The sequence below is a fragment of the Apis cerana genome, linkage group LG8 (genome assembly GCF_029169275.1).
Source record: "Apis cerana isolate GH-2021 linkage group LG8, AcerK_1.0, whole genome shotgun sequence".
In the NCBI taxonomy this organism is placed as follows: Eukaryota; Metazoa; Arthropoda; class Insecta; order Hymenoptera; family Apidae; genus Apis; species Apis cerana.
The window spans coordinates 2,050,879-2,061,011 of record NC_083859.1 but is presented as its reverse complement, the minus strand read 5'-3'; the positions used below and the strand labels follow the sequence as shown (position 1 = coordinate 2,061,011).

General features: G+C 22.4%; 3 protein-coding genes across 12 annotated transcripts; 1 reads left to right on the top strand and 2 right to left on the bottom strand.

Annotated features, from left to right (window-relative positions):
- Window positions 1–63: 63 nt before the first annotated feature.
- Window positions 64–1,139, bottom strand: LOC107997156 (anaphase-promoting complex subunit 10). The gene is made up of 3 exons (XM_017055590.3): window positions 978–1,139; window positions 655–907; window positions 64–584 (listed from the first exon to the last, which is right to left on the bottom strand). Exons 1-3 carry the CDS (start codon window positions 991–993, stop codon window positions 293–295), a joined length of 561 nt encoding a protein of 186 aa, XP_016911079.1. The 5' UTR covers window positions 994–1,139; the 3' UTR covers window positions 64–292.
- Window positions 1,140–1,292: 153 nt separating this feature from the next.
- On the top strand, window positions 1,293–4,790 carry LOC107997137 (myotubularin-related protein 6). 2 transcript variants are annotated; one of them, XM_017055575.3, is made up of 13 exons: window positions 1,293–1,449; window positions 1,755–1,868; window positions 1,986–2,148; window positions 2,206–2,363; window positions 2,449–2,574; window positions 2,664–2,798; window positions 2,946–3,078; window positions 3,156–3,382; window positions 3,470–3,720; window positions 3,801–3,941; window positions 4,016–4,142; window positions 4,208–4,474; window positions 4,554–4,790. In XM_017055575.3, the coding sequence occupies exons 1-13, from the start codon at window positions 1,426–1,428 to the stop codon at window positions 4,695–4,697; spliced, it is 2,010 nt and encodes a 669-aa protein (XP_016911064.1). In that variant the 5' UTR covers window positions 1,293–1,425; the 3' UTR covers window positions 4,698–4,790. The 2 variants fall into 2 exon arrangements, with proteins under 2 accessions (XP_016911064.1, XP_028521830.1); XM_028666029.2 differs by having other exon boundaries at window positions 1,361–1,449; window positions 1,843–1,868; window positions 2,241–2,363.
- Window positions 3,102–9,483, bottom strand: LOC107997097 (calnexin). Of its 9 annotated transcripts, none has more exons than XM_062077960.1 (10): window positions 9,042–9,473; window positions 8,707–8,959; window positions 8,330–8,625; window positions 7,608–8,267; window positions 7,365–7,505; window positions 7,100–7,225; window positions 6,643–6,765; window positions 6,284–6,445; window positions 6,107–6,208; window positions 3,102–4,738 (listed from the first exon to the last, which is right to left on the bottom strand). In XM_062077960.1, the coding sequence occupies exons 2-9, from the start codon at window positions 8,948–8,950 to the stop codon at window positions 6,152–6,154; spliced, it is 1,809 nt and encodes a 602-aa protein (XP_061933944.1). In that variant the 5' UTR covers window positions 8,951–8,959; window positions 9,042–9,473; the 3' UTR covers window positions 3,102–4,738; window positions 6,107–6,151. The 9 variants fall into 9 exon arrangements, with proteins under 9 accessions (XP_061933944.1, XP_061933947.1, XP_061933946.1 ...); XM_028666032.2 differs by lacking the exon at window positions 3,102–4,738 and adding an exon at window positions 5,740–5,928; XM_062077963.1 differs by lacking the exon at window positions 7,100–7,225 and having other exon boundaries at window positions 9,042–9,483.
- Between the last annotated feature and the right edge of the window lie 650 nt (window positions 9,484–10,133).

The following is a 10,133-nucleotide window of genomic DNA, read 5'->3' as shown; positions in this document are numbered from 1 at the left end:
CAAATTCTTACTTAGAGTATTGATTCATAACTAGAAATTATGGATAAAAGGAAAGTCTTTAAGTATACATAAAGACAAACATTGTATGTTTATATTTTTTTCATTCTTGATAATAGAATTAATTTGAATTTAAATACATATATAGATATATAATATACAATATTATATAGATTTTTACTCATCTAATTTTTAATGAATATTTTATTAATATTCAAGAAATAAAATAACAATATGTGAGATGATAATTAAAAATCAAATTTGTAATAATAAGAAATTAATAATATTTATTTTTTTATCTAACTGTAGCATAACGCAAAAATTCATTTGTAAGAAATTGACCTGCAATATAGGAAGCAGGTGGTCCAAAAATATCTTGTGTTGGACTATAAACATTAATTTGCCTCATATGTGTATCCCGCCCATTTTGGTGATTGCTTATTACAGCTATTTGTATCATAAATGTCCTAATAGGTCTGTCATTTATATCTTTTATAGGAATGATAACCCAGCCACTTGGTTCATTCAGATCCATGACTTCTATTTCTTGAAGATCATTAAAATTTGTACCTGCTCTGATACTTATTCTAAAAATATGATAACAGCAATAATTAAAAATTTATTATTTCTACCTAATAAGAGATATAAATTTCTTACCTACTAGGAGTATAACTTTCATCTAGCTTGTAATCTGTATATATACATATATCACAAATTGTTGTTTTTCTTTTGAATTGAATGTTTACCAAATGTGGAAGTTGTCCATCAGATTGCCAATAAGTTTCCGTGATATCATCACGTAATTGATCTACACCAAAACCAGGTTTACAACTAGATAAACTCCAAATTGCATGATTTCCAACTTCACGTACACGACCTGCTAATTCTTTTTGTATAGGATCTATCTCTCCTATAAAAATAAAATTATTACAACAGTTTTTTTAAAAATAATTATATGAAAATCATTAGTTCATTATTACCAGTTTTATTGCTCATTATTAATTTTAAAATTTAGACAATTAATTATAAAAAGTTTTAATAATCTAAAATTAAATTAAATAATTTTTTATTAAAGTAAATATTAAAATACATAAATATAGTAATATTTATTTCGAAACTTATAAAATAATCTTTAAAAATATAATGTTTTTTCCTTTGCTGCCATCTATGATCAATACATAAAAAATTTTAAATATAAAAAAATATTAATAATTAATATTAATATTAATATTAATATTATTTTTTTATATAAAACATATAACAACTTTCATAATCTTTGATTAAATTATATTAATGTCAAAAGAAGTATTTTGTTTTATATTATTTAATGAAAGAGCATTGAGAAACACTGCAGTAATAGATCAGTGGTACCCAATTTATAATTCATCAAATGATTAGGAATAAACAATTGAAAAAGAACGGAACGAAATGGATCAAATAAAGATTCCAAAGGTATCAAAATAAATATTTGTCTTATGTAGCAAAGTTGTTTCATGAATAAATTTTAAATCATAATTTCGAATATTTATTAATATATTATTTACCAATATGTTTTATTAGATACTATATTGATATCAATGAAAAAAAAATTGTTTATATAATTATATAAAAATAATTAAAAAATTTTTTACATTAATTTTTAATAAATAAAATTCATAAAATATATATTTATTGATAGATTTGAAAGATTAATGTCATAATAATATATAATGCTGCTATGACATCTGTCATTATAAGTGCAAATTTTATGATTTTAGGTAGAAAACGTCAGAATTTTAGATAAATATAGTAACAATCATTCTATTGGTACTCTTTACTTAACAGTAACACATCTTATATTTACAGAACGAAATGGGAAGAAAAAAATTTGGGTATGATAGTAAATGAATTATATTAAATTTTAACTATAATTATTTATGAAATTATATATATTTTTTTTCATTTTCATTTTCAATTAATGTAAATATTCTTAACATTTTTTATTTTAGATATTATATACTCATATTGCAAATATAGAAAAGCAACCATTAACTACAACAGGTTGTCCATTATGCATTAAATGCAAACATTTTTATATTGTAACATTTATCATTCCAAAAGAACGAGATTGCCATGATATATATCTTACCTTATCAAAATTATCTTGTCCAGGTAATATATATTTTTATAGTTAAAAAATTTCTTTAATATCATATGTTTTTTTTTCAGTAAGTATAGAAGATCTTTATTGTTTTCATTATCAGGCAAATAAGGATACCTTACCACAGCATGCAGGATGGAATTTTTTTAATGTACAAAGTGAATTTCAAAGACAAGGTGTTCCAAATGAAGAATGGTCTCTAACATATTTAAACACAAATTATGAGGTATTAATGTCTATAATTAATATATATTTAATATATATATATAAAGTTTAAATATGTTTTATATATTTATTCATTTAATTTTTAGCTCTGCGATACTTATCCAAAATATTTATATGTACCTAGCACATGTGCCAATAGCATCTTAATAGGTAGTGCAAAGTTTAGAAGTAGAGGAAGATTACCAGTTTTAACATATTTACATTCCAATAAGGTATATATTTAATGAAAACTCTTGAAAAAAATTACAGATTATAAATAATATAATATACAAATATAGATTATAAATAATATATTTTATAGGCTGCTATTTGTCGATGTAGCCAACCTTTATCAGGATTCAGTGCACGATGTCCTGAGGATGAACAAATAATGTACAATATTTTACGTACAAATAATAGTTCTAAATATATGTATGTTGTAGATACACGACCACGAGTAAGTTTGTTAAATATCTATTAAAATATTTTTATAATTAAAAATTATTTCAATAAACTATTATAAAATTTGTTTCAATTATTTAATTTTTAAAAAATTTTTTTTTAAATTTCTAAGAAAAGTTAATTTTTTATTTTATCTATTTAGATCAATGCCTTTGCTAATAGAGCTACAGGAAAAGGATATGAAAATGAGAACTTTTATGATAATATAAAATTTCACTTTTTTGGTATTGAAAATATTCATGTAATGAGAACAAGCTTAAATAAATTAATAGATTGTAAGCATATAAATGTTTCAAAATTTCTATGCAAATTATAATTTTTTATTATTTTGATATTTTTAATTATTATTTAGTACAAAGAATGACATCAATGACTACATTTTTAAATAATTTGGAAAGCAGTGGATGGTTAAAACATATACGATCTATTTTAGAAACTGCTTGGTTTATTGCTAGAGCAGTTTCGAATGGAGTTAGCGTGGTAGTACATTGTAGTGATGGTTGGGATCGCACTGCTCAAGTATGTTCATTAAGTGCTTTATTATTGGATCCATATTATAGGACAATTCAAGGTTTCCAAGTAAGATATGAATCATTGATTTAATTATAAATTTATAGTATATATAATTTAATTTCTTAAAAATAGAAATATATATTTTATTTCTAGGCTTTGATAGAAAAAGATTGGTTAGCTTTTGGACATAAATTTAGTGATCGTTGTGGTCACATTAATTGTGATAACAAAGAATTAGCACCAATTTTTACACAGTTTATTGATGCAACTTATCAATTATTGTTGCAATATCCTCATAAATTTCAATTCAATGAATTTTTCTTAATAACTCTCCATGATCATGTACATAGTTGTCAGCATGGTACTTTTATAGCAAATTCAGAAAAAGAAAGACAAATTTTAAGGTATTATTTTTAATAATTTAAATAATAATTTATAATAATTTATTCATTATATCATTTAATTTCTATTTAATTATTTTTAGACTATCCGAAAGAACATATTCTTTATGGGGATACATAGCAAATAATATGCATGAATATATAAATCCTTTATACAAATGTAATCGATTCAATGAAGATACTAGTTCTGTTCTTCAACCTAAATTAGCACCACAATGTATCACGTAATATATAATTTTATTATGTTTATATATTTAGATACTATAAATTAAAATTGCATAAAAAGGTAATTTTTCAGTTTATGGCGAGGATTATACTTCAGATTTGAAAATGGTATTCATCCAAGAGAAACATACGAAGATTATCTTTTAATAATGCATGATCATACTAGTTGTTTAGAAGATCATGTTAAACTTCTTTTGAAGGTATAAAGTTAGTTATTTTTATTTTTTTATTAAATTTCTAATATTACTATCACAATATTAAACAGAGAGTCAATTCCTTAAATTCAGTATTGAATTTAAATAACATCCAAAAAAGGGGGATACAAGGGAAATTAAAATTCGATAATAAATATATGAAAGATCCATTATCTGAAACTATCATAGAAAATACAAATCATGAAGAAAGATCAATGTGTAAATTAAAAATTAATCAATTACAAAATGAATTAAAAACAGTTGCTTTAGACTGGAAATTATTTAGAAATATGGAAGAATGTACATGCTCTACAACATTTGATGCATTTAACAAAAAGGTGAACTTAAATATATATTTAAGAATTTTATTTAGAATTAATAATTTATATTTTCTCTCTTTTTCTTTCTCTTCTTTAGCATCACTGTTGGTCATGTGGGGAAGTATTATGTACAAGATGCATGGGTGCACATAGTATTCTTGCTGGACACCACTCGCAACGCGCAGTACCTACTTGTAAGTCATGTATGCAGAATTCTAATATTCCTTCTACTAGTCCTTAAATTGATTCCTTTAAATATTTATTTAAATTTATAATCTGTACCTAAAATGTATATTATATATGACAATTAAATAATGTAATATGAAAATAGGAATAAGCAAATAGTAATATTAATTATAAAATTAACTCTGATGGAAATTGTGCATAGAAAATTGTATATCATATATTTTCATTTTATATAATTATTTAGTATTATTTAGATAATATTAATATAATAATTTAATACGAAGTAAAATATATTCATTTTAAACAAAAAAAATATACACATAAGAAATTATAATTTTATTTTTATGATTCAACACAGATTGCATCATAACAGCTATTCTTCTAAAAATATATTACTTTTTTAAATAGTGTTTTTAAAATTAGAGATAAAAATAAAAAACTTTTTAAAATTAAAATTAAAATGAAAAATTAAAATTTAACTTGATATTTTTCATTTATTTATAGTGATTTAATCTTTTTCTTTATTCATTTTTAATAATTTTTTAATAAAAAAAATTTATTGAATAAAAGAAAAGAGAAATTTTTATAATTTATTCATTATTTTTAAATAATTCCAAACTTAATAATTATAATACAATATGATATAATACATCAAATTATTTCATTCATATTATATAATTTATTAACATAATAGTAAAGAAATAAAACATTCTTCAAGAAAAATCGTTACACTGAATAATATTATAAATTTTTATGAAAAACACTAATTGATAATATTAATAAATTCTTATGAATATACATGTTAAAAATTGTTAAACATAGCATAATTCATGTACTTTCTTAACTAACTTTTAATTGACATTATAAAATTATTAACAGCTGAGTAGATAATTAGTAAGAATTAGGCTATTTAATTTTAAAGTATTTAATATAATTTCGTATTTTATATTTTATGATAAATTAATAATTTTTATTATATGAATAACAAAATTAAAATTTAAAATTAAGTGTTATTATTGTTGTTATCTATGACTGAATGATATCAAAAGAAGATTAAGAAAGAATACATGATCTGCTTTGTTATTATTGTACAGAAATTATTAATAAATGTATTCTATTATTTCATTTTTTTAATGTACAATAACAAAAATTACATTGCTACATTATAATGGCATAAATTACATCAAACATCATTCTTACAAATTTTTTGCTTATTTTTTTTTTTTTTTTAAGTATTTGTATCATTCATACACGTGAGTAACATGCTTCAATGTGATAATTATTTGCTAAAAAAAATATGACTTAATAAAAAATTACACACATGAGAATCAAAAAAATATCTAATTAATTTTTAGATAAAAATCTGGATTCTAGTGAATTGTATTATATGTAATTAGATACTGAAAAAATTCTAATGTTCACAATGGCAAGTGTTCAAGTGGAATGTAAGTGTTACATAAATACCTTAGTAGTACGAATTTTTTTTATTTTATTTAATTTCAATTCATTCTATTCTTTATTTGGTTTTCTTCGCCGTGGTCCATCACTACCTATTTCTGGTTTATCCTGAAAACAATTCAAAATTAAAATAAATTTCTTAAATTATTATTATTTTATAATAAAAAAGAAAATTTAACTAACATTTTCTTCACTTTCTATAATTTCTTCATTTTCATTCAGTTTTTCAATTTCTTCTTCTACTTCAGTACTAGATGGCAGATTTTCTGTTTCTTCTTGTTTTAATACTACTTGTTCATTTGTCACTAAAGATTGTTTATCATCATCTTTTAAATCGTATTTATCCTAAAAAAATGATTTTTAAATTTTATAAAAATATGAAATATTAAAAAAAATTATTTTTAAATATTTTCAAAAAATAAAAAATAAATTTTAGTAAACTTCTAATTAGCATAATATAATATATATAGTTTATATAGTTTATACAGTTTATATAGTTACTATGGATGATATATATATATATACTAATGATTTTTTTATACCTGAGAAGCAAAACAGCAACAATATATTACTAGCAATATGGGCAAGCCAGGAGCTATTATATATATACCCCATATCCAAGGATGTTCTGCAGTAAATGTACCAATCTGACGCCATACACTCCACTATATAAAATAATTATAAAATTACAAGTCATAAGATTCATAAACAAATTCTATTCAACCATATTTACAAATTGATTTTTTAAAAATTAATTAATTTTTAAATATTTTTTTTTTAATTTTTCATACTATATGCTACTTTGTATAATTTAATTAACATATATAATTAAAAAAAACATTTATATTATAAATAACATATACAATTTTAATACTATGAAAAAGATTCATATGGATATGCTATGAGAAGGATAGCGTATTATAAAAGGTATTATATTAGACTTTCATTTCAATCTTACAAAAAATGAATGATGTGTAAATCTGAAATCACAAAATATACCTCATGAATTCGCTTTAGTAGATACCAAATATATAATATAACTGGTATTGCACAATATATAAAATATAATGCCCACCAGCCTGGTTTATAATTTGTAGCTTTCAATATTCGACCCCATAAAGTTACCTGTATAGTATAGCGTACATGTATCGCATTTTATAAAAATAATGATCTTTTTAATTTCATTATCAGTTCTTGATAAACTTAAGTTATAAGTAAAATTAAATTAATAAATAATTTGATTAACTGAAAAAAAATCACTTACACTTTCCTCTGCAATTTGGGCGCGACGAACTTCAAATGTATTATCAGCCCAATATTTTGCTACTTCTTCATCATGAGTAATAATAATATTGTCAAAGAAGATGTCTGTAGACATTGACCAAAGTTCAAAGCCTACAGCAAACTATAAATTTAATATATTTATATTTAAAACATAATATTTTCTATATTTAAAATTATTTGAAATATTATATGGAAATATATAAAAAAATATATAAGAACATACGATAGGCATCATTTGGAATGGATGTTCATCATTAAAATAATTAGGATTATGTATTAATTTTGGCTTCCATTTGCCTTTATAATTCGGATTATTAATCAAAGGTGGTGACCATTTGCCTTTATAGCGAGGATTTTTTTTCATTTTTTGCTTATATATTCCACATCCAGGTGCATCAGCACATTTTGGATTTGGAATTTCTGGAGGTTCCCATTCTCCATCCATTTCAACATCCCAATCATCAGGTTTTATAGAATCAGGATTAGGTATCATTGGTGGTTCATTTTCAAGCCATCCTTCAGGCATAATATCATCTTCATCAACAATTTGTGCTGGAGCATCTTCATCCCAATCATCTGGTTTAATGGCTGATAAATCAGGAATTTTTTCTTTGTCATCCCAATCTTCTGGTTGAATATCAGTTGGATCTTCTATTTCTAAAGGTGGATTGACTGGTGGAGTAAAATCATCCAGCAAGGATCCAGAATTTACTATTTTATTATCAATTTTAATTTCAAAACTATTATCTGGCCGAATGATCAAAGTATATAGATGAGATTGCTTATCTTTGAAAAAATCTTCCAAACGTTCTCTTGGTTTTTTGCAATGCTTTTCTTCTATAGAACCATTCAAAGGATTTTTGTGTCGAAAGATAAAATGTAGCTAAATTAAAAAAAAAAAAATTTAGAACATTTTTATAAAAATAAATATCTTTTATTTATTACCTTGTGATCATTTCCACATTTATCAGGACCAAACATTATAGTATAAGGAGTTTTATCATGGAATTTTTTTAAATCTTGATGTTCTGGATGTAAAGTAAGCAATTTTAAATAAGCTCCTCCACATTCTTGACTATCTTGAAAATTCACTTCATATTGTACAATTAATGGTTTATCATTGAAATAAAATGGTGTAAATAATTTAGTAGATATAGCAGCATGTCTGGCTTTACTTTTAAGCACTAATCCTAGATCTCCCTCTTGAGCATGCTTTTTAGGTTCTTCTATAGACCAAATTCCTATCCAAATAATATATATTATAATTTTGACAAAATATAAATACAAATATATACAATTAAAGCCATAAATAAAAAATTAACCATCATATTTTGCTATATCCTCATCTATAGAATCCTTTTTAGCTTCAGATAGAATCCAATGTTCTTTAAACTTTTCTTCATCATCAAATGTTTCTATTAAATATGCAAAACCAGTGATTTCAGGTCTCTTATATATTATTTTTGATGCTACATTTTGATCATTATTATCATCACTTTCATTAGCATTAATACTATTACACAATAGACATAAATAAATAATTAAATTCGCTACAAGTCTGGCCATCTCATATTCCTAAAAATAAAAAATGCGGAAATTGATATTGAATGAAAATTATTGATTGTAAAATAAAGCTGAATAAAATTAATTTTCTTACCGAATTTAGACAACGAGCATCGATTCCTTAGTGAACGGATACGAAAAGAAAAATTACAATACCTCGTAGATGACTTAATTAAATAATAAATAATAATTAAATTATATGACAAGAATGTTTGCGGCTATGCGTTCCAAAAAGCAGCAACAATGCCAAAAACGAGGCGGACAATAGAAAATAGTTCCACCTAATATAATTAATTAAATTATCAAATAAAATCTTGTAACTAATAGCCCATGAAATAATGAAATAAAAAGGTGAGTCAATTGAGCTCTTTTTTAAAATTAAATTTAATTAAATTTCTTATGAATTTTTTTTTCACTTGGAGAAAAATCGACCTTAAAGAAAATTTTTTCATTCGTATATCCTCTGACGTGTGATTATCCATATAATATACGGTTTCCCTTGAACATCGTACTGTAAAATCTTGTTACAGTGATTCCCATTACAAAATATGAAATTTTCTAGAATAGAAAAAATTCTAATGTTAATAAACAATAATTTATATTTCTATAAACTGTTTTAAGATTATAAAATTTGAAGATAAAAAAATTTATTATTTATTAATCCAATTTTTGAATATTATGATTTTTTAAATAATTTTTTATATATATAAAAAAAATTAATAGAATATTAAATAAGTGAAAACCACTGTTAACAATCTCACCTATAATATACATGAAATATTATATCGAATTCAATGTTATATAATTTATATGAAATTATTATTTGATTGTTCAAAAAACATGATTATATTTTGTTGTATAAGAATAAATAATTTTTAATATTTTTAAATTATGATTTAAAATTATAATAAGGTAATATAGTAATCTTTATATACATTGCTCATGAAAATGTAGCATGAAGTATATAAAATTTAAATTTATTTTTATTTAAAAATATTATTTATTTATTTTTTCAATTAAATGATAAAGAAAGATTCAATATAAAATATAATTTAATTTTTTTTATTATAAACTCGAAAAAAAGATCGATGTTATAATTCAAAATTTTCAACATTTTTAATTCATGACATAATTGTAAGATGTCTCTCGGTTTACTGTATCAACAAAATTTGAGAGTTTCTAAGCC

Bases quoted from the DNA above. Each gene is read 5' to 3' on its own strand.
- LOC107997156 (XM_017055590.3), bottom strand. The intron at 585-654 runs GTAAGAAATTTA...TCATATTTTTAG, and splicing joins GAAAGTTATACTCCTAGTAG to AATAAGTATCAGAGCAGGTA.
- LOC107997137 (XM_017055575.3), top strand. From the start codon at position 1,426: ATGGATCAAATAAAGATTCCAAAG. The intron at 3,942-4,015 runs GTAATATATAAT...GTAATTTTTCAG, and splicing joins TTAGCACCACAATGTATCAC to TTTATGGCGAGGATTATACT. The intron at 4,143-4,207 runs GTATAAAGTTAG...AATATTAAACAG, and splicing joins ATGTTAAACTTCTTTTGAAG to AGAGTCAATTCCTTAAATTC.
- LOC107997097 (XM_062077960.1), bottom strand. From the start codon at position 8,950: ATGGCCAGACTTGTAGCGAATTTAATTATTTATTTATGTCTATTGTGT. The intron at 8,626-8,706 runs GTTAATTTTTTA...TTATTTGGATAG, and splicing joins GGATATAGCAAAATATGATG to GAATTTGGTCTATAGAAGAA. The intron at 6,446-6,642 runs GTATAAAAAAAT...TCATTTTTTTAG, and splicing joins GTTGCTGTTTTGCTTCTCAG to GATAAATACGATTTAAAAGA.